Consider the following 24,174-nt stretch of genomic DNA (forward strand, 5'->3'; position numbering starts at 1 on the left):
GCCTGTCACAAATTTTGCTCATTTAAGTGTTGTCATATTATTGAAAGATCGGGATAAAGAGGTCAAGATGATCATGGGAAGTACCTTTGATGACTTGAATCGCCCAACTTCTCTCACCATTTGTTCTGGGCAGAATGAGGAACAAGTTGAACAAACACCAGCAGAGGCACTCTACCAAGGAATGTTGCCAAACCTTCCACAATACATGGTAATCCTAGTGAGCAGTTGGCTATGGAGAAACTGCACAACTTAAAATATATAATTTATTAATAAGTATCTTTTGGTTCATCATTAGGAATTCCAAATTTGGTACAATTGGAGTTGTCTACCAACTCATGGTACTAAAACATTCCTCACATTTTATCTGAATGTTCTGTCTCCGTTTGTAGTGTGTGCTTGTGAATCTCTGCTTCCTGGTTTAACACTCTCTATTTGGCTTCCAAGCTGCAAGTTGGAAGTCATTTCTAACTGGGATTATTCTTTTCTTTTTCTGCCATAATTTATCACTCCTATTTATCTGAGACTGCTACACTGACACACTTAAGTTCACAGGATTGTCCCAATCCATCAGATTGTCCCAACCCATCAGTGCATATCTTTCAATTAAACTGATTGGATGAAAGGCTTGGTGGTTATTTTAGATTTATGAAATTTTTTTTTTCTGAAGAAACTTCAAATATCTTATTGAGAACCACTGAACCATTGAATAGGAGAGTTTGAATAACCATGAAATGAACCATGGTGCTTTAAGTTTCAAAAGTGGATGATGTTCCGTGAAACTGATATGGCTGCACCATCAACCAATCTAAAAGCTTAATTTTTTGTCATATTTGAAAACTGTGTGTATGCACTTTTTCTCTTGGATACCACGATGAAGAATGAAGTAACATGTTTATCTTTATCCTGAAAATTATCCTTTGTTAAGTTGGCAGTGTGGCCTTGGAGGTACACACACTCACCTCCAAGTTGTCTAGCCTTGGTTCGAATCCCGATGGAGCTTAAGGTGTCATCCTCGTGTTTTACAGGCAGGGTGATTCATCAGTGTGTCCCTGCCTGCCGGCATTAATTGGTGGACATTTAAAAAATCCCACGGTGTCCTTCATAAAGTGGAGGCAAGCTGTCGCCGGCACCCTGATCAAATTTTCAATTCCTGCCCTAACCTACCGTGCCTTGATTATTGTCACATTGACGGGTCTGATTAACATTACCCATCCTGCTCGAAGCTCCTGCTACTCCTGAACATCACCCAGTTTATTTGGCGGTACGACACGTCAGAGGCAAAAGGCAGTTAAAATGCAGCGATGGATTAAAATTTAAAATGGGGTTTATTAAAAGATACAAGGACAAGGGTCGACAAGACGCTCTACGAATAAAACGGACAACCCAAGCTGTCGATTAGATTATAAGTATGGATGAGGGGGCACACTAACTTGTGTACAAGGAGAGAAATAACCCACAATGGCACCAAAAATAAATACCAGGAATCGCACAACAATGGGGACAAGCGAGGGTTGGAGCAAGGCAAGAGCTTGTTTAGGGTCTGGTATGGCCCGTGCAGGCTGGTATTTCACAGGGCTGCTGTGTCGGCGATGAGGAGAGGTTTGTCAATGAAGAGAGGGATGCTGCCTCTCAAGGTCCGATTCCAACAACAGTGCGCAGCGAGGCTACAGCCCTCGCAAACTTTGGGACTGCACTCTTAAACGGCATCCCTCTCATTGGCTGCCCACTAGTTTGGGCGGCACCCTCGTACGGGCCATTCTGCCCTGTGAAGCGGGCTCTAAAAATGTGTTCTGTCTTCTGCCAGGGCTCCACAGCCGATCTCGCCACCATTGCCCACAGTTTGCCAGCCAAACAGTCCGTAATGTTGCCTTTGAAAGTGCGTAGCACTTTTCGCGGAGCTTTGCCTTCACCTTAGCCCAGCCTTTGTGCCCAAGTCCTCACCTGCTCTCGTTTGAAAACAGGAAGTTTTATACAACAAAGTTACTCTATACTGTCTTGAAGCTAACGCTCGCTGCTTCTTCAGTACACGTACAGTCGTGGCCAAAAATATTGGCACCCTTGCACTTTTTTCAAATAAGGCACCAGTTCTTCCAGAAAATTGTTGAAATTAAAAAATATTTTGGTATCCACAATGTATTTCCTTGGTTTGCAGTGGAACAAAACAAAAAAAGCTGAAAATTTTTCTAAATCTTAGCATATTCCTCACAGAAATCCTAAAATGGCCTGGACAATATTATTGGCACTTTTTAGAAGTTGTTAGAAATAAATAGATTTCAAGCAGGTGATTCTCCTTTACTTTGGAATTGAACTCACCTGTGATGAGTTGCAGGTGCCTGCAATATACAAATCGCTCATTCAACCTGTTTGAATAGAGAAAAGGAGCCATTTTGCTGTTTTGTGTCACTGAGTGTACCACAATGAGCATGGAGAAAAGAAGGAAAACCAGAGAATTGTCTGAGGAGGTCAGACACAATATTGTAGCCAAGCATGGACAATCTCAAGGCTACAAGTCCACCTCCAGAGACCTTGATGTTCCTGCGTCCACTGTACACAATGTTATCAGGATGTTTAAGGCCCATGGCACTGTAGCCAACCTCCCTGGACGTGGCCGCAAGAGAAGACTTAATCGAAGAGTGCAGTGAAGGATTGTTCGAATGGTGGAGAAAGCACCTCAATCAACTTCCAAACAGATTCAAGCTGATCTTCAGACACAAGGTACGACAGTTTCAACTTGCACCATCCGTCACCAACTCTATGAAAGGGGTTTCTATGGTAGGAGAACCAAGAGGACCCCAATGTTGAAAGAGAGACATAAGAAAGCCCATCTAGAGTTTGCCAAAACACCTGAACAAGCCAAAGTCCTTCTGTGGACAGATGAGACCAAATTAGAGCTTTTTGGTAAAGCACATCATCTCTATGTTTACAGAAAACAAAATTAAGCCTTCAAAGAAAAGAACACCTTCCCTACAGCCAAACATGGAGGAGGTTCAGTGATGTGTTGGGGTTGCTGTGCTGCCTCTGGCACTGGGTGACTTGAATGTGTGCATGGCATCATTAAATCAGGAGATTACCAAGGCATTTTGGATCGCAATGTTCAACCCAGTGTCAGAAAGCTGGGTCTCCATTGAAGGTCATGGGTCTTGCAGCAGGACATTGACCCCAAACACACTTCAAAAAGCACCCAGGAATAGTTCAAGACAAAACACTGGACTGTTCTGAAGTGGCCAGCAATGAGTGCAGATCTAAATCCCATTGAACACTTATGGGGAGATCTGAAAACAGCAGTTGGGAGAAGGCACCCTTCAAATCTGGGGGAACTGGAGCAATTGGCATAATAAGAGTGGGCCAAACTGCCAGTAGAGAGGTGTATGAAGCTCATTCATTGCAACAGGAAGCACGAGTAGGAAGCTCATTCATGGCTAAAGGAAGCGCTTGACTGCAGTTATTTTGTCCAAAAGCTGTGCTACCAAATATTGTCTTCGGGTGTCAATAATTTTGTCAATGCCATTTCTTTTTATTTTCTGATTTAAAAGGATATATTAAGTACTGAATCAAAAACAAAGGTTCTGTAATATCAACAGTGGAATAAAGAATTGTAGAGACCAAATATTTTTGTCAATTTCAACTTATTTTAGAGAAAATTGTGAGTTATTTGAAAAATGTGCAAGAGTGCCAATGTTTTTGGCCACAACTGTACGTATTACAATATGACTTACCTCCAGACTTATAGCTATTGCAAGGCTAATCTATGGCACATGATCACATGGTCCATACGATTCATACTATTTAGCTATGGACCCCACCTCCACAAAAATTGGCCAAATATATATTTTATTTTTGACGTCCCTGATAAAAGGTAGCCAAGTCTCCCATTTTTTTTTGTCAATGATGGATAAAGTATTGTTACGGAAACGGGGACGGCGCTCCCCTGACCAAAAGGGGGGGGGGGGGGGTTATCCCGCTTGTATTTTGCACTGGCCGTGTCCGATCCTGAAGCTACCCCGCTCCCCTGTGGGGTGGGATTGGCCGAGTTGATTGGTCAAGGGATTCCCGTACACCTCCGCCAATCCTTCCACAAGGCAGGTGGGTAACTCCGCTCGAATCCCGGACAAGATAGAGTTTGCCGAGCGGTTTAGCAATCTGAAATCCGAGCCGTTAGCAAAGACTAACCCGATTCATAAGCGTTTGGCCGAAACCACGCCACAGGAACTCAATGGGGAAATCTCTAAAGCGATCGGATGAGAAAGAAGAAACCAAAGGGAAGAAAGAACAGATATTTATTAACTACTATTTACACAAACCAAAGAAGAGAAGAAACGAAGGTCATTTACAGAAGGAGCAGATACACAGTGCAAATCCTTATACAAGCTTACTTATACCCAGACAGGACAACATGAACAGACTCACACGAATAGGGAATTGCAGGTAGGATTGGCTGGAGGGAGAAGAAGGGTCCGTGCAGGGCGGCAGGCTGGAGGCGAACGGCCGCCGACTCCCCCGCACTCTGGCTCACACGGCGAGGTTTGCTCGAAGCAGCACGTCAGAGCTGCCCGCGGCTGGGGCTGTTGAAACAGCATCTCTCCCTCGTACCTCTGCAGGTTGCGCGTCTCTCTCAGGCCTCGTACGTCCTCTGCCTCATGCGTCCTCTTTCAACAGAACCGCAAGCTCACCTCTCCACAGAATCTCTGCACTTCCAAGCACCTCCCTCCCCAGAATCTCTGGTGGGGGCTTCCCGTCACGGGTTATATGGCCACGCTTTGCCAAGCCATGCCCACCGATTCCTGGTTGGTCGTAAGGGCTTTCTGGCTCCACCTTTTGATGACGATGGGCGGGCCACGCCCTTCTTCTCCGAGCTGACCATGTGGGCAATGGAGTCTGAGGCGCTGACAATAAGCCAAAGCAGTAGTGGCGAACGCCCCCGTACTGGCGCTTTTTAGGAGGCCATGGGGGTGTCGGAGGGATCCTATCTTATTTGATTTGGTGCAACGTAAGATCGACTATTGGACACACAGCCTTATCTGAAACACAATAACGATACAACTATAGAGAGGTTCTATGATTGGCTACGTGCTTGTACATGGACTAGCTAAGGTGCACTTATTTCAATTAACAGCCAATTAAGGGGAAATGTACACAGGGGTTATTTATGAGGGATTTTAATACTAAATTTGATAAAGTGAAGGTTCTAAAAACTGCAACACAATTATACTGCATTGCAAATGGTTATTGTCACATTTTTATTGCTTTGCAACATTGCTGATACTTTTTGTAACCCACTTGCAGATTGCACTGTTGAAAATTCTTCTTGCTGCAGCTCCCACTTCAAAAGCCAAGACGGATTCCATCAATATCCTGGCAGATGTGCTTCCTGAAGAGATGCCGTAAGTTTGGAACAGGGTGATCAATATTATGATCGCTAATGTTGTTCAAATGTAGATATATTGTATGACTTTTTACATTAATCTAAAGATTGCTTGTTAAGTTATATGTTAGCATGAGATTGAATGGCATGAAGCAGGTACGTTTCCCCTGAAGCACCAATTGAATGAATGAATGAATGATCGTTTTAAGGCCATTTTCCCCGCTAGAGCGTGGGTTAGCCTTGCGGTCCCCATGACAATCTTCTCCATTTTGCCCTATTTTCTGCATCTCCCCTTGTTAACCCCCTTGCCCGCATTTCTTCTTCCACCATCTTTAGCCAAGTCTTTCTCGGTCCTCCCCGTCCTCTACTTCCTTCTACATTCATTTCCATCACTTCTCAACCAGTCACTTTCATCCTTCCTCAACACATGACCAAACCATCTCAACCTGTTCCTCTTCACAGCATCAATCACAGGCTCTATTCCCATCATCTTTCGCAATTCATCATTTGTCTTCCTCTCTCTCAACGATACTCCGCACATCCACCGAACCATTCGCATTTCCACCCTTTCCAGCCTTCGTTGCTGCTCTACGTTCATTACCCACGTCTCGCTCCCATAAATCATATCACTTCTCACACATGGAGCACACACCTTTCCCTTCAGCTCAACGACACTCACGTCCTCGTCAGCACGCCACTCAGTTCCCGAAACTTCTTCCATGCACATCTCACTCTAGCAACCGTTGCCGAGACTGATCCACCTTTTCCATTCAGCATGTCTCCGAGGTAGCAAAATGTTTTCACACCTCCCAGCTTCACGCCGCTGTTTCACACCTTGGATGCTGTTTAATTTTTTTTTGCAATAAGCACAAAAAGTGCAAATAATCCTCCATGACAGCACTGGAAATGCTTGCAGAAATGAAGTGCAGGAACCAAGATCCTGTGCTAAAAGTCATGAGCGGCCAGTTTCGTTCCAATGCTCTTGAACATTATAAAGCATACAATTCTGTTTTCTGGAATTTTAACATGTTCATTTGAACAGATACAGTCAATCTGAATTGGAGAGAGTAGAAATCCCGTTTCAAGTTCTGAGGAAGTTAATGATAGTTTGATCATGCAAAACGAGGATGTGGTGGTATGTTGTGAATGTGGGCGTTGTATAGCAATGCCAACTGCACGGGAAAGCATATGCTGCCAGTGGTGGTTGGAAGAAGCTTTTTTCCTACATTTTTCCCTGCTCATTCACACTGATCCTGCTATCTTGTATGCTTGGTCCTGTTAAAAGTACATTTTGGCAGCCTGGAGAGCTAGACATGGTGGCGACCAGACTTTTGCATTCAATTCATTGTGGAGTGCTTAAATGTATTCATTAAATACTCGTATATTGTGGGTATTGGATGGAGAAATAGTTTGCTGTCTTGTAAAAATTTCGTTACGTTTCCCTCATTTACCTTTTAAGGAGCCAAAGACGCATCCCGACAATCAATGTACCTTGGCAGCAATCAGTCACCATATTCGATAAATTAAAATACCCATTAATTTCACCTTTAAAATTAACTCAGTTTCACTCACTGCTTATACATGACTGTCCGTTTATGTGTGGTGTCAAGGATGGGCCAAATGGATCTCAATCATTTTGTCTTGTCATATTGCATCATGTATATTGGCCTTGTGGTGTTGATATGCGTTCATCAAAAATTGTGTGCCATGTTCCCTTCAACAGCATCACAGTGCTTCAGAGCATGAAGTTGGGTGTGGACGTCAACAGGCACAAGGAGATTATTGTGAAGGCCATTTCTGCTCTCCTCCTGCTCCTTCTCAAGCATTTTAAGCTAAACCACATATATCAGGTATGCGATCTTTATCATGGACTACATTTTAGGTTGTTTGTGGGTTTTTTTAATGTTGCAAAGAGAGTTGGCCTGTCGTAGAGTTTTCTCACTTTACAAAGTTTTACTTTATTTGTCCACTGAAAGTGGCCAGACTGTTGCCGTCGAGCAGCTTGCTTTCTTGTCATGGAAGACTAACCCGAAAGGGAGCGACTTTCGGTCACTGCATAAGACTTGCAACAAATGTGTGTCCATCCTTTGGTAAACCAGAAAGCCTAATCTTGCTAAACACTCCAACTGAGCTGAACTTCTGTTGCAGTTTGAATACATCTCTCAACACCTCGTGTTTGCAAATTGCATCCCACTCATTCTTAAATTCTTCAACCAGAACATAATGTCATACATCGCTGCAAAGAACAGGTACGTGAGAACTGCTGATTATTCCACAGTAGAAGTAATGTGTTTCCCATTATACTACAAGCTTCTTTTTTTTTTTTACTTCACCACTTCAGTCATTTGCAAGTTTTTTGCAAAGTTAAGATCATCTTGGAAAAGATAGTTATAAATACATCTTCAAATCTATTGATTGATTCTGTTGATCATGTGTTGTAGCATTGCAGACCTTGATTTTCCGCACTTTGTGGTGCATGATCTGCCTGATTTGACAGCCGAGAGTCTGGTACGTACTTTGTTTTAATGATAAAAGCTGGATGAATGGCATTAGTGATATACACATCTCTCTCGCTCTTTTAATGTTTTTCTTCGCCCGCCCCTCCACTGAAAATGATTAGCCCCTATTTGTTTGTGAATACGATATCTCAAAAAGTTGTAGATTGATTCGGATAAAACTAGGTGGATGAGTTGGGTCGGTGACGAGAACAAGCCAATTAGATTTTAGTGATAGGTTGGATCTAGATTCGGACGATCAGTGGAATACAAACGGTAAACTGTTCAGCCTGGCGGGGGTACGTGCTCTACCGAGTGCCATTGTAATTACCTATGCAAGGTGGATTGGATGGAGGTTATGTTTTCACCCCTGTCTGGCTGTCTGTCTGTGAACAACAAATATCTCAAAAGGTTGTGCATGGATTCAGACGAAATTTGGTGGTGACGTAGTCTATGTGGCAAGGACGAAAGGATTAGATTTTGGTGAAGATCCGGATTCGGATCCGGCTAGTACAATTTTTAAAGTGATTCTTCACCATTGGGAGATAGGGCCAAAAACGATATATAACAGGATATCTCAAAACGTTGGGGACAGATTTGGACGAAACTTGGTGGAGAGGTTGTGTGTGACAAGGACGAATCGATTAGATTTTGGTGAAGATCTGAACATGGATTCGGGTACAAGAATTATTTAATTTATAAGTGATTCTTCACCATTGAGACCGAGCGAAAAGCGATATACATAACATATTTCAAAAGTTATGGATGAGTTGTGACTAGACTTGGTGGACGAGTTGGTTGGGTGACAAGAACGAGCCGATTAGATTTTGGTTCATGTCCGAATCCAGATCAGGATGTCCGAATCCAGATCATGTCCGAATCCAGACACGGATCCTCTACCGTGTGCCATTCTCATTAACATTCGTTTTGTACACCGCTTAGCACACAATGTTACAGTCCAGCTCCTTTGCACTCCTGTAATCACAATATATCAAGCATCTGGACTGGTCTCCCATCTCTATTGCCTCTGACATCAACTCATCCTGGGAATTCTTCCAAAGTAAATTGCTCTCTCTCTCTCTCTCTCTCTCTCTCTCTCATGCACAGATTTATCCCATCTCATTTTCAGTTGTCATATCCTTCAGTTGTCAGTTGTCCATGGTACACTGAATCTTGTGGTGAGGCAGTTACTCTGAAACAATTTGCTCATGGAAGGCAAACCAATGGAAAGCTATCTCCGTTCCTTTCACAAAGCCCGGAAGAAGTGTGTGCCCCAGAAGAGCAAGGAAACAATCTCTCCACTCTCAAGACTGAACTCTCAAACCTGTCTCCCTCCACCAAATCCTGATGGCCTCTGGTCAAATCTGTTTCTGGTGTTTGTTCCCCTTCCATCCCCTCCCTTACCTCAAATGGCTACACAGCCAACTCGGCACATGAAAAAGCTGAATGCCTAAACTCTGTGTTTGCTTCAAAATCTTGTGTCCCAAACCCGTCTCTCTCTGTACCCACATTACCCAGTCGTACACAGCTGCTCCTGGACCCTGTGTCCTTCTCTCCAGACAAGGTGGAGAAGTTTCTGTCAAACCTCGACTGATTCTGCAACTGGACCAGACAGCATCAACCCACGGGTCCTAAAATCCTGCTCTGTTGCTCTATCTCTCCCTCTCTCTATTATCTTCACCCTCTCTTTTGCTCAAGGTCACCTGCCATCTGCTTGGAAATCAGCCAACATTACCGCTTTGTACAAAAAATGTGCAAAAACAGATTCTTGCAATTACAGACCAATCAGCCTGCTCCCAATAATCAGCAAGGTCATGGAATCAATCATCGCTTCTGACATCAAATCCTTCCTTTCTCCAACAGCTTAATCTGGGATCATCAATTTGGATTCAGACCAGGTCGCTCTACTCTGGACATGCTGCTTCTGCTGTCTCAACAATGGATGGAGGTCCTCAACGCCAAACAGGAAATCAGAGCTCTCTCCCTTGACATATCTCATGCCTTCGATACGGTCTGGCACCCCGCTCTGCTCACCAAACTCTCCTCTCATGGTATCCATGGAAACCTTCAAGCATGGCTTGCAGACTTCCTCACTGGTCGCAGTCAACGTGTGGCCCTGAATGGATTTCTCTTATCTTCCCTTCCTGTTCAGGCTGGAGTTTCTTAAGGCAGTGTTCTGGGCTCTGCTTTTTCTGCTCTTCATCAATGATCTCTCTGACTCTCTAGAAATTCCTCCATAACTCTTTGTAGTCAGGGCCCTTAGGGATATTTTGGGGCCGTTTGGTTCAAATTCTTCCAAAAGCACCAAATTTGGCCCAGATGCTGCCCATGCCATACTCTTTCGATTTTTGACGGGCGCCAAGACGGGCGACCCCCCCTGGGGGCCCCATATTGGCGAAATACTAAATGGCCACCACCCGGATTAGAGGAAAATCAGATACCATTTTTCAGGGGTTTTCAAGGTCGAGGGATCCAATTATGATGTTATTTTGATGATTCGAGGTCAAGGTCAACCCTCAAGGTCATCTTAAAGGTCATTTTTGAGTCAAACATGTCGGTTTTTGAGTTTTTTGTCGAGATTTACGTGAGGTTCACCATTTTATGTTTCTGGGTTGGGTAATCGAACTCTGACCTTATTTTTGACAATTAGAGGAAATATTTACATGTCTATTACCTAATTTTCAGGCATATGCAGTTCATCAGTCTAATTACAAAGGTACGGATTTTGATGTTTTATGAACTGTATGCCATATCCTTGTGTTTAATTTTTGTGCGATCATGATCCGGGTTCATGTATACATGATTGTATACATGTCATAAATATGACGTCATAGGTCATGTGACCTGGTGGCCATATTGGATTTTATGAAAACCTTTAAAATGGATCCCTGCCTTCATTTTTCGATCGATTCATTTTGAACTTTGACCACTTATAGTACGCCATGTGATTGGATGCATATCCTAATTATGACGTCATAGGTCAGGTGACATGGCTGGATGGACCGGTATGGTCCCTGGATCATACCGCCCTTGGCGCCCGTCAAAAATCGAAAGAGTATGGCATGGGCAACATCTGCACCAAATTTGATGCTTTTGGAAGAATTTGAACCAAAATATCCCTCAGGGCCCTGACTATTGCTTATGACTCCACTCTCTGCCGCTCCATACGTCATCCCTCAGATCGGCAGTCTGCAGCCTCCTCACTCTCCGCAGACCTGGACAAAATCACAAACTGGTCAAACAAGTGGAACATGTCTTTCAATCCTGACAAATCTCTCACTCTCACTTTGTCTCTCCGAAAAGACCGTCTGGACAACCCTCCCATCTATTTTCTCAACAATCCTGACCAAGAAGTTCTGTTATTCAAGCTTTTGGGTCTCACTATCTGCCATGATCTTACCTGGGAAAACCACATTTCCAAGCTGGCCTCCAAAGCCAGTTGCCGACTGGGCATCCTACGTCGTGCGAAGTCGTTCCTTGGCACACCTGAGCTCCTCACCACATACAACGCTTTCATCCACAGCTTGATGGAGTACTGCTCTCCTCTCTGGGCTGCTGCTCCTGCCTCACACCTCGCTCAGCTTCACGCTGTAGAAACCAAAGCTTTCAGAATCATTGGTATCTCCCGCGATGAAGCTGATTCTGAGGGCCTTTCACTCGCTCACCGCAGGCAGGTTAGGTTTGTGGTCTTTCTGTCTTCTCCCGACTCCTCTCCGGCCTCGCTCCCCTGCTCTGTCTGTGCTCTGTCCCCCAAATATTTCTTCAGGTCGCACAATATCTGCCAGCAACCCTCTTCTGGTGAAACTGCCAAAATCAAGACTCTCTGCCCACCTTCACTTTTTCATTCCTCTTTTCTCCCGCCTCAGGATCAAACTCCCTCACTCTCTTAAATCCCACTCCTCCCTCCAGATTTTTAAAACAGCTGTTCGCCACCATCTCTTATCTTCCCCCATCCAAAACCTTGATCTTTTCTACCCCAGTTAATTCAACCCAGATCCACTTTTTTGAAATACCGACTTCTTTCCTGGAAGTCCGAGCAGTGTCCATTTGTTTTATACCTCTCCCACCCCTCCTCCCCTTATCCTGCCCTACCACCCCCCAAGCCCTCTCCTTTCCACAGATATCACAATGTCCCTGTTCTCTCCTGTTGTTGTGCTTGTGTGCTTCCCTCTCTCTCCCCATCTGGTCTCCCGCTCCCTTTATTACATGTTTCATGTGTCCGTTTGTTTTTTGTGATAAATGTTGGCTCTTACACGAGCCTCGATCTTGTATGCAAAAATAAAAAAAATTAAAATGATGATTTATGTTTCAGTAACAGCCATTCCACATCTTATTATGATAGCGCAAACGTATATGGTGATGTTTGTTCGTATTGTCGTGTGGCTGCCTTTGATTAAAATCAGACGGTCACGGAAGCCGATTGCGAAGGCCTTAGCTCTCGAGGCGAAAACTCAATGGCGGAAAGCTACACAAAATTGCACGGGAAGGAGGGGCGGTGCAAAAACCCTACAGTCTTAACTGTTAAATAAACCACATGGGAACTGCGTTCAGATATATACAGAAAAATAATACAAGGGTTTATTCACAAGGATAGCGGGACAGGAAAAGCACGCCCCGGTAATAAATGTCCAAATTGGGACGTCCCCACACGCAGGTTTCGGATACGAGACGAGGGAATGAATTACGAAAATAAAACGTTCGTTGTGTTCGGGGAATGTGGGGTGCGGCCTTATCTGTTGGTCGTCTTGCCCACACGTGGCTCCAAGCTCCGGCGCAAAGAAACCCTTCGTCCGCTAGCACGCTTCGCCAGGCCCCGATGCGACTCGCTCCGCTGCACACCACGAGGTCCCGCCCGCTCAGCACCAACCCTCGCTCCCTGCACCAACAGCACCGCAAAGGGCCGAGCACCGCTCCAAGCACCACTCCACACCAAGAGCGAACCGTCAGCACGAAGAAGAGAAGCGCAGAGACCAAAATATGTCGTGCAGCGTCAAGAGACCAGCGAAGAAGAACGGGCCAAAAGGGAGAGAAGGAGCAAGAGACCAGAGAGCAAATGCGACTGCATGCTATGAAAACCCAGAGCCAAGAGAGAAAATGTCGTGCAGCGCGCCCTTTTATGACCTTCGTCGACTCTCCTCCAATGTTCTCTTTTGCTGGCTGCCTCTCATTGGCCGGGTGCCTCCCGCCTGTGGTGTTGCTCGCCCTTCCCCCTGCCCAATCAACAATCCTCCTGGGCGTGGCTCCCAGCCTTGCCACGAGGCTGGTTGCTAGGCCAGCCGGTGGTGTGGCTGGCTGCGGCCCCATCGGCGGCGCCCCGTCCTGGCTTTCTGCCTGTTTTCCAAAGTCGTTGTAAGGGAGGGGAATTTAATTAATGTGTGCACTAAGGACCTATCTAAGTGTTTATAGGAGTGTGTTGCCATAAGGGACAAAGGAATGATTTCCAGGTCTGACACACAGGGGTTTATCTTAGTCCCTACACTATTTAACACCCGAACATCCTTGTATGTTCACAGGTATACTCTTATCCCGACAAACCGCCTAAAACACAGAACTTATTACAGGGTGGATTCCCTATCGCGACAGTCGAAGCATGTTACCTATACAGATCTACCTGGCTCTAGATATTCCTTTACCCCCCGACATAACGGTATGTTTGTATGTTTATTTGTGCCCAAAACGTCTTGTTCTTATTGAAATAAAATTAACACCTAAAACACAGTCTGTGAACTCTTAATTACATACTGTTGGAATGTACCTTTTGACACTTTAGACTGCTGAGACCCCTCAGACCTTTGACGACCCTTTAAGTCCCCCAATACCCAAAATACCCTTAAAGACTGCAAAGACCCAAAATACCACGAAGACCCTTAAGACCACCAAGACCCCTGAATATCCAAAATACCCTTAAAGACCCAAAATACCCAGAAGACCCAAAACACCCCAAAGATCCAAAACACCCTAAAGACCCCAAAGACCCTTAAATACCCTGTAGACCCAAAAGACCCTTAAATACCCTGAAGAACCAAAATACCCCAAAAACCCTTAAAGACCCAGAGAGACCCATGAGACACAAAAGCCCCTGAAGACCAAAAAGACCCTGAAGACCCAAAACACCCCAAAGACCCAAGATACCTTTAAAGGCCCAGATAATCCAAAAGACCGTGAAGACCCAAAAGACACTGAAGACCCTTAAAGATCCCAAAGACCCAAAAATACCACAAATACCGAAAAGAACCTTAAAGACCCAGAATACCTTAAATATCCTGAAGACCCCAAAGACCCAAAATACCCTGAAGCTCCAAAAGACCCTTAAAGACTCCGAAAAACCAAAATACCCCAAATACTCTGAAAGACCCAGAGGAACCAAAAGACCCCGAAGACCCAAAAGTCCCTGAAGACCCAATTTTGGCCGCTCTCTCCCACCATCCCCCCCATCACCATCCACCCCATGCCCCTCCACCATTCCCCCCACGATCCCCAATCCACCATCAACACCACTAACCCCACCCACCATTCCCGCCATCCCTCACTCCCTGAGAACGCAGACCTGGTCAAAGATGCCTATCCCTCTGAAACGACGTGTGGTGAGGCGCGCGGATCGCTCCGAGTCACGCTAGTTACAGTAATAAATCTCAGTCATTCTTCACTCTACCACCACCATCATCGTCATCACCATCATAAATCATCAGATTATTTAACCTGGGATATCAAGAAGGAATAATTCAAGGAATGGCATGTGCATGAAATTGCATGAAGTTAGCTATATTGATTTCTTGTTTTCCCATCTCATTTGCTTCGGCAAAGGGTAAAGTCAGAAATCTAAGCAGCGTTTCATCTTTCACGGTGGATAAATCGACTTTTTTTTCTTATTTTTATTATTTTGTGCCGCCTGCGCAGACTGCGAGTTCTGTGCTTTAATGAGCAACTCCATATGGAAGAAGCATTCACACACACTGACACCTCTGTCTCGTGAAGATAATCTGACCTTTATGGAACTATTTGAATTCTGGAGGTTCATTCATCTATCTATAATTCCAGTAATCTCTGTGTGTGTGTGTGTGTGTGTGTGTGTGTATGTGTGTATGTCTGTGTGTTTGTCTGTGACCGCTGTTTCTCGACAACCACGGGTCCGATATACTTGAAACTTGCCAGGTATATTGCTGGGGACCCGAGGATGTGCCTTTTCAAGGTTTCATATTAATCGGACAAGTAGTTACCGAGCTATGTCCAAAAAACGATTCAACCAATCAGAGAGCAGAGAGTTATCACGTGTGCCGAACGTGGCGAACAGACTCTGCCTCGGACGGCACATTTGAGAGCGTATTCATTTATTTCACGTTGGCAAACTATGTTGCCGCTATGTTGGCGTTAAACTATGTTTTAAAACTAATTAAAACTAATTTGCGATTCTTTCGCTTTCCTGCGCGTTTGTGCACGCTATGGCGATTTCTTTACCAAACTCCGCAAGCCGTTCGCTTTGGACCAAACCATTTCATGTAAATAGAGGGGGGGGATTGTCACCGTACTCGCAAGCCGTTCGCTTTGGACCAAACCATTTCATGTAAATAGAGGGGGGGGATTGTCACCGTACTCGCAAGCCGTTCGCTTTGGACCAAACCATTTCATGTAAATAGAGGGGGGGGATTGTCACCGTACTCGCAAGCCGTTCGCTTTGGCTTTGCGAATGGACCAAACCATTTCATGTAAATAGAGGGGGGGGATATAATTTTAGATATATATATAGTACGGTCACGCGGGCCGCACCAAGGAACGGGCACCCACGTACGGGCACGTCCTAGTATAATGAAATCCAGTAAAGCAAGCACAGGCATTGCACATCACATAAAATCGCTCTGTCGTACATCTTTTTCCTTGATCTTCTACTTTGATTAGATCATGAACCATGCTCTACACAGACCATTAGTGCTGTTGCAGCACTTTCTTGGCTATGGTTACAATCCTGGATGCGTCACCACTCTGACACAGGAATTCAGAGCAGGAATTTGGAAGTTGGCGATGGTGCCGGCGATAGCCCACCTACTCTTCATGAAGAACACCGTGGAATATTTAACGTGCACAACTAATTCCGGGAGTGGAACGCCCAGCCTAACGCCCATCCAAGGGAAGAAACATGGGTGACAGTTTATAGTTGGGTAGAGATTATAACACAGGTTAGACAGCTTAGAAGTGAGTGTCCTGGCAGCCCCATTTTACTTAGGGTAATCAAATTCGGCACGTATTTTGTAACTTATCATAGCAATACAACATTATGTTGGATTTGTATTGATATTGTCTCAGTGAAGAATTTAAAAATGTGAACACCTGGAGTAGCTCAAGCCTTATAAAAAATGATTAACATTTCTGTTTGTAAATTAGCACTTTAATATCGGTGTCACTTCATCGACATATGATGACTATTAACAAACCTGATACACACAGTGACTCCACTCATTGCACCACCTGCCTCGTTACCCAATGAGTAGGTGGGGCTGTTAGTTTACACACCTGTCGTATCATTAAAATTTCCTCCATTCGACTTAATTGTCGGGTTTTTCCTCAGCTTGTGGGAGAGGGAACCAAGGCTGCATATTCTATGTCAGTTCTGATCTGCACACAACCAAGACAATGGCATCACAATTGTGACTTAAGTACAGCGAAGCTATATTGTTCTAGACATTTTAATCTTGGTCACGGTTAACTCTGAGAAACTGCATGAAAGAGTCAATCTATGCAACACCTCGCATGCAGGTCATGCCATTCTGGGTGACTCGTGGTGAGTTTGGCAGTAGATTTGAAGGCTCCTGTTACCTTTCTCGCAGATCAGCCAGTCCTTCCATTGTGCTGTAGTTTTTTTCCAGTTTGAAATGGTCTTTTTCTTTCATTTCCTTGAGTTTGTTTCAGTCAGATCGCTTGATGTACTGAGTGCAGAAATGGCTTGTTTACTACCGATTCTTGTGACCATGTGATCCATGTTTATGGCCTTCGTGGCAAGCGAATAACAGCTTGTGCACTGTTTGTGTGCCCAGCTTGTGTCTGTGAACCTTTAAACAATATTATGATCACACATCAGAACGTATGCACCGCCGATGTGCTCCTGAGCCTTCACAGGCACAGGTGGTTGTTGTTGAGTCGTTAGGGACTCTAGGTCCAAAGCGAGTGAGCCGTGCTGAGAAGACTCTGCCATCCTATGCACACACGATGATAACAATAAACATATGAAGAAGATGGCGGTGCATAGTTGTAATTTTGTAACAGTTGGACATCATAAACTTGACTTTGAGTCCAAATTAAACTTTGTAATTTTACTTCAGTGAGATTGCAAGATATGGGGACATTGTATCATATGACTTTTGTTGGCAAGAATGTAACCTTTCACGGCTATGATTTTGGATGTGAGTAACTTTGTCACGTTTTTTTTTTTCTGGTGGTGATCTTGCCTGGTTTATGGGTGAACTGCTCATTGCCCCTCTGTATTTTGCACACTGGGTGGCATGGCTTGTTCATGCTACATGTTCTCTCTCTCTTTCTCTCTAGCTCTCTTTTACTCTCCCTCATCTGGTAATGATTCCTCTAAATTTCAGCCATCAAGTACCACCCTTTCCCCTACCCCCTCCCATCTCAACAAGAAGGGCGTACTCATCCAGGAATACACTTGTTAACCTTCCAATGGCCAGAATCGGCTCTCACCTCGTTTTCTTTGCTCCACCTTTCTCTGCTTGTGATATTTCCTCCTTTTATCATCTGTCCTGTCATGCTTTACTCTCGACTGCTTCAAAGCTGCAGCTCACTGCCATCTCGTCGTTTATAGTAAGGGAAACATATGAAAATCTGTTAACTAAATTGTTACCAAAAATTTTCTTCACCAATATGTTTGTAAAGGTGTGTAATAACATGTGTTAAAATGTTGAAGGTCAACTCCCGTGGGAAACCCAGAAAAAAAGCTGTTGAATTCGGGTACCGAAAAATTATTTTCGAGAATTTTTATTTTTTTAAATCGGCCCTTAAGTAACTTATGAGGGGTCAAATAAGGGTTTTTCATGATTCTGAGTTGATTGTTAACATTTATATTTCACCACAGACACTCCTTTGTGGAAAAATAATTTCTAAATATATCTCATTTTCTACTTTGCAGGACATGGAGTCGAGCAATATGGATGAAGACGTTACTCCACCTGTGCTCAATTGCTTCATCTGTGCACGCTCGGATACACCAGCTGAAAGGCTCATACAGGCAACTCCAAAGGGATACTCAACTTTATTGAAACAAGCAGAAACTGTCGAAAATGTTACTGTTGTGGAACGTGTGAAGTAGGCTCAAAAGGAAGGAAAACTGAGGTACCACCAGAAGTGTAAAAATGATCTGTACAACAACTTTGTTGCAACCACCAAGAAGTCAGCTCAAGCATCGAAGGCAGAGAAAAAGAGTCATCAAAGTTGAAGAGAAGACGCACTACTTGTGAGTTCAGTTCATCAACTGGCTGCAGTTCTAGAAGATCAGTCAGTTGACCTCCTGTATAAGGATGTATGCATTCTTTGCAACCAACCAGCCCAGCTCTACAAAAATAATCCAGCACAAGCTAGAAAGAAATAGAGTGCCAGATAATTTGACTGCAGATACACTGAAGGCAAGCTTGCTGAAGACAGCACGGAGTCGCGGGGATGACTGGGGCACTGAAGTCACTGGACGCCTGGAAGGGATCAACGACTTGGTAGCAGAAGAAACACTGTACCATTTGCGATGCAAACTTATGTTTGCGAGAGGTGACAGTTTGTCCAAGACTGATGAGGAAGGAAAAAGGAAGAGAGGACAGAGGAGTATTGATGAGGAGCGAGAGGCAGTTTTTATTGAATTCTGCGAATGGTTAGACTCAGAATTAGAGCATGGGGTAATGAACATGGACCAAGTCCATGAAAAGCTGCAGGAGTTTGATCAGTCACCAGAGAAGAGCCTTTCTTATTCAAAGCATTAGCTAAAGATAAAACTTCTAGAGAAATACGAAGACACCTTGTATTTCACAACACAGGAAAGAAGGGCAGATGTACTCTGTCTCAAAGATGGCACCGACAATATTCTGCGAGAGCATCATGCTAATCTTGACCATGGAGATGAGAAGACTCAGATCATAAAGACGGCACTCAAGTTCATATCCAATGATATTGCCTTGATTGATTTAGGTCCAAAGTCATACCCCACCACACACAGTATGACTGACATCGATAGTCAGCTGACACTTGTTCCTGCAAGCCTTCAGATGTTCTTGAGACCGATTGTCAAGACAGACGAAAGAGTTGCCGTTTGGGGGCAGAATTTTATTAAGGCCTGTCGACCTCGGTCTGGAGTATTGCCACACCAAATGGGGCTTGCCATACAACTTGATCATAGATTTGGGTCAAAATGGATGCTCAACAAGTTCCACCGGCTGGGATACACCGAGTCTTACACGGAGACACAAAACTACAAATACTGCTTCCTTAATAGTAGGAGTGGAGATGATGTTCCAGATACTTCTGGCACTCTTGACACCATTGTGGAGGAAACCGATGAACAGATCAATGATGAGGTTGCGGTTGATGCTGCGCTTGAGGATCAATCAGTGATGACAGCCAAAGTGCCAGCCAGTGAAAGTGAATTGTCAAGTAATGATCAGGTGGTCTTTATGGAGGTTGGGGAAACAAACAATGCAGTCACTCAGTTTGTTGGAGACAATATAGATTTAAACATTGTCTCTATTCACGGAAACACTCCCTTTCACTCAATGGGTTGGATCGAAGTCACCTCTCCGGCACCACCTTTGCCAGATCCACAGACAACAGCAGCTTTCCCCCGGGTGAAGTTGAAGGCACTCGACAAAGCTAAGATCCTGAGAGGAACTGAAGTAAAGATTATTCCATTTACGAACAGGAAACAGATAGGAACGAACGCGATCATGTTTCTCCCCCTCACTGAGCTTTCCTCCTCCCTGGCTCATGATCAGCCACTCCTCACTCCAGGTGACACACTCTGGGCAGCGGGGTGGGTGATCAAAGCCAACGATCCTGAGTTCCCACACTCCAACTGGAATGGCTGGATGAAGAGAATCCATGCTAATGATGCAAAGCAGAGCACACAGATCGAGTTCCTCCCAGTTATTGAAGGAGACCCTAATGACCTCAACACCATCTTCACCACTCTGAAAGAGTGCATACGGCGCGCTGGGGTCGCTATAGTGACCTTTGATCTTCCGATTTGGCTGAAGGCTGTGAATATAATAAAGCAGGCAAATCTACCCGTCATTCCAAGGTTGGGGTCACGTGCATCTCGGCCTGTGGAGTCTGTAATGGCATTACATGCAGAAACTGCAGTCATGATGTTGTTGAGTCTGAAGAAGACATAGACAATGACTGTTGAAACTTCTGACATTGTGACTGAGAAATAACTCTTGAGTATTATATATGTATGTGAAATAAAAGCTACTTTGTGTGTAAATGTAAAAGTGAAAATATAAATGTTAACAATCAACTCAGAATCATGAAAAACCCTTATTTGACCCCTCATAAGTTACTTAAGGGCCGATTTTAAAAAATAAAAATTCTCGAAAATAATTTTTCGGTACCCGAATTCAACAGCTTTTTTTCTGGGTTTCCCACGGGAGTTAAACTTCAACATTTTAACACATGTTATTACACACCTTTACAAACATATTGGTGAAGAAATTTTTTGGTAACAATTTAGTTAACAGATTTGTGAAATATCTCATAAAATGCCCTTACTATTAGCTTTCCTTCCCATGATCCTTTTATTATCGCTAACCTCTCCCTTGTACTGGAACTTCTTTAATTCTCTCAAATGTCTTTTTTTGCCTACTTTTCTGTACCATTGATGCCTACTCTGTTCCCCATGCCATCCAGCCATTGTTGGCTGAAACCCCATGTTTCTAACGATTTCAACGATAATTTGTGAGTTTTTGTGGATTTGGTGTTTGGTGGATTGGCACTTTTAGTTTTTTGTATATGTTACGGTTGGCCATTTTGATTGGTATAATTTTGTCAGAGGGGTCATCCACAGCTACATGAGAGGCAGATACATCACATACCTTTAGTTGCTGGTCGTGTTTTTTGTAGGAGGCTGGAGATGACAACCAGTTCTGCTGGCGAAATTTGTTTTCCTGCATCAACCTCCTCAGAATTCTAAACAAACTTACAAAATGGAAGCATTCAAGAACAATGGCAAGTTCCTTTATATAACTTTGTCACATTTGAACGAATTTTCTTTCCATGAATATTAGCTTCTTTATAACCTGCTTATTCACTGATATTGTTTTTCCCTTCATGTGACAGATGCTGGTGGTGTTTAAATCGGCTCCGATTCTCAAGCGTGCACTGAAAGTGAAACAAGCCGTGATGCAACTGTACATCCTAAAACTTCTGAAGGTTCAGACTAAGTACCTTGGAAGGCAATGGAGGAAAAGCAACATGAAAACGATGTCTGCAATATACCAAAAAGTGCGACATCGGCTGAATGATGACTGGGCTTATGGCAATGGTACGTTTAATCGCAAACTTCGCTCTGCAACTGCGTGTCATATAATAGATAGTTTAAAATCTTGGGGGAGAGAACATAAACGGCATATACTCCTTAATTACGCTGCATACGCAAAGTGAAAAGCAGGATTAGAAGAGAGCATACCTCCGCTTACGTTTACGTTTTGTATCCCACTGATAGGCTGGATCTGGTTTCGGACCTGAACCAAAATCTAATCGGCTTGTTCTTGTCACCTAACCAACTCGTCCACCAAGTTTATTCATAACTCGTCCATAACTTTTTAAAATATCATGTTATATATCGCTTTTCACCCAATCTCTCAATGGTGAAGAATCACTTATAAAATTAAATAACTATTTAAGCCGAATCCATATTCAGATCTTCACCAAAATCGATACGATTAGTCCTTTTCACACGCACAACCTCTCCACCAAGTCTCGTCCAAATCCATCCATAACTTTTTGAGATATCCTGCTATATGTTTGTTTAGCCCTATCTCCCAATGGTGAAGAATCACTTTAAAAAAATTATACTAGCCGGATCTGAATCCGGATCTTCACCAAAATACACTACTCACAATAAGTTAGGGATATTGGTGGGAGTGAGGTTTTTTTTTTTTATAGGGGTTAGGGTTATGGTATTGAAATCAAGAATGCTGTGTTTTTTCACACTCATTAATAACCATAGAATTAGGACCAACAACTTTTTTCAACATAATTAATACACAAAATCAACCACACAGAAGAACCTGCCAATATCCCCAACTTATTGTGAGTAGTGTATAAATCATTTCGTCCTTGTCACACATGCTACATCTCTGCCAAATTTCGTCCGAATCCGTCCACAACCTTTTGAGATATCTTGTTCACAAATGGACAGACAAGCAGACAGACAGGTGTGAAAACGTAACCTCCATCCACCTTTGGTGGCGGAGGTAACAATTGGTTCATGTAAATCTGTCTGTGTACAAATGTCAGTTTATGATCGAGGAACAACTTGATTTCAATTTAATGTTATATTTTGAACACTAATCGAAACATGAATCGAAAAACGAAACTGTAGGTTAGCAGTACTTTGGCTCTGAATTTGTCCCGATTGCACATGCGCAGAGAGGAGTGAGATGATATGCCTCCAACGATGGTCGCCGGAGGTATTTTGTTTTCGGGTTGTCCATTTGGCTGTCCGTCCGTTCGTCCATGTGTCCGTGATAGGTTTACATTACCACGATAACTTGAGAACAGCTGAATAGATCCAAGTCAAACTTGGTACTGGCATGCATAATGATGTAAAGATGAACTGATTAGGTTTTGGGGTCATGAGGTCAAAGGTCAGATGTCATGTTAGGTAAAAATCCTCTTACCGCAATAATCTGTGAACCAGTGATGAGATTTTAACCAAAGTTGGTGCAAGTATGTATTATGAGGTAATAATGTGGGCAGAGGCATATTGGTCGATGTCGAGACGTCCAAGAGTGCCATTCTAGTTTTACTCTGCAACTCTTTCTGTCTATCTGTCTGTCTGTCTGTCTGGCAGACAAAGTAAAAACATTCCAAACAGGAATCTACTGTTTTTAAGGATGTTATAAAGGACACAAACGGGCACAAATAACTAAAGTAACGTGTTAAATAAGGTGGCGTATCAGAAACTGCATCAATGGTGGGTGGTAATCTTCCGAATTTCTTTTCTACGACCTTTAAAATCATTATTTTATTTCAATTAAATTATAAACTTGAACACTAGAACAGAAATCGCCTTTTAGCACTTTCAAAACCCTTTAGTTTAGCAGTACTGTGGTCTATGAACTCTCTAATTTGGAGTACTTGTTTGAGAAGTTGGAGCTTCTTTGGATATTGCATCAATATTTATCTTATTACTTGGTCTGAGCTGGTCTTGTTTATGTCTAGAAAAATAATGATTTTGCAAACATGTCTTGGTCGTTTATTAATTTTTAAAAATGTTTTTTTTTGTCTTCACAAAGATGATGCTGCACAGGAAATTTCACTTTAACAGAGTATGCATTTGTTATGTCTATCGTTTCAGACATCGATGCACGCCCTTGGGATTTTCAGGCCGAGGAGTGTGCTCTTCGTGCAGGAGTTGAGCGTTTCAACAGGCGGCGATACGAGTCTGGTTCACGAGCCCTGGAGTTTTCTGCTGTAGACACGTGTGCGCAGAGTGTCCTAGGCCGCACAAGCGACCTGCCCGAGGAGTTCAACGTGACTTACGAGCGCTGGCTAGAACGAGAGGTTTTCTCTGATCCGATTTGTTGGGAGGAGTTGCTGCAGCAGTGATATGTCATCTGAATCAGAAGAGGCTTACATGCAACTTGTCATGGCAGTAGCTTCCGGTGATGCACATGGCTCTTGAACTTTGAACTGTACATGTTTTATTGAAGAAAATGACAGAAGGGAAAAAAAGTCAACATAATTTGTTCAATAGACTGGATATCAGGTCCCTAAATATTAATTGATATCTGGCATAATCAATTGTCTGTTTGTTCGTAACAGTCTTTCATTCTTTTGATGATAATTACAATAAAGACATTTTCACAGTGCAGATGGTTTGACTTGTCCACCAATTTCGTGGATCTGTGTTTAAAAAATGAAAGCCATTTTCAATATTAATACCCCAAGTCACTTAAACGTGGTCATACATTGGCCAACATCTACTATATAAGAGAGATGTTTGTCTGTGTCGCCATTTTTCTCAGAGATGGCTGAACGGATCTTCGTCAAACTTTCAGAGGTTAATCAGTGAGTGCCTGGGAGTGTTTTAGGCAAAAAATGCAAAAAAAA

General features: G+C 43.5%; 1 protein-coding gene across 2 annotated transcripts in view; it reads left to right on the top strand.

Annotated features, from left to right (window-relative positions):
- The window catches only part of STRIP1 (striatin interacting protein 1), an 80,996-nt gene extending 57,061 nt beyond the window's left edge, over positions 1-23,935 (top strand). The window contains exons 14-21 of one of the 2 annotated variants that reach the window (XM_068134540.2): positions 134-208; positions 5,284-5,381; positions 7,086-7,212; positions 7,511-7,611; positions 7,804-7,870; positions 20,959-21,063; positions 21,175-21,379; positions 23,420-23,935. In XM_068134540.2, the coding sequence (XP_067990641.2) occupies positions 134-208; positions 5,284-5,381; positions 7,086-7,212; positions 7,511-7,611; positions 7,804-7,870; positions 20,959-21,063; positions 21,175-21,379; positions 23,420-23,670 (1,029 nt within the window). In that variant the 3' untranslated portion in view covers positions 23,671-23,935. The remainder of the gene's footprint in view (positions 1-133; positions 209-5,283; positions 5,382-7,085; positions 7,213-7,510; positions 7,612-7,803; positions 7,871-20,958; positions 21,064-21,174; positions 21,380-23,419) is intronic. The other variant, XM_068134547.2, reaches the window with a different exon arrangement.
- The last annotated feature ends 239 nt before the right edge of the window (positions 23,936-24,174 follow it).

Source organism: Myxine glutinosa, chromosome 1, assembly GCF_964187855.1.
Source record: "Myxine glutinosa chromosome 1, kmMyxGlut1.1, whole genome shotgun sequence".
In the NCBI taxonomy this organism is placed as follows: domain Eukaryota; kingdom Metazoa; phylum Chordata; class Myxini; order Myxiniformes; family Myxinidae; genus Myxine; species Myxine glutinosa.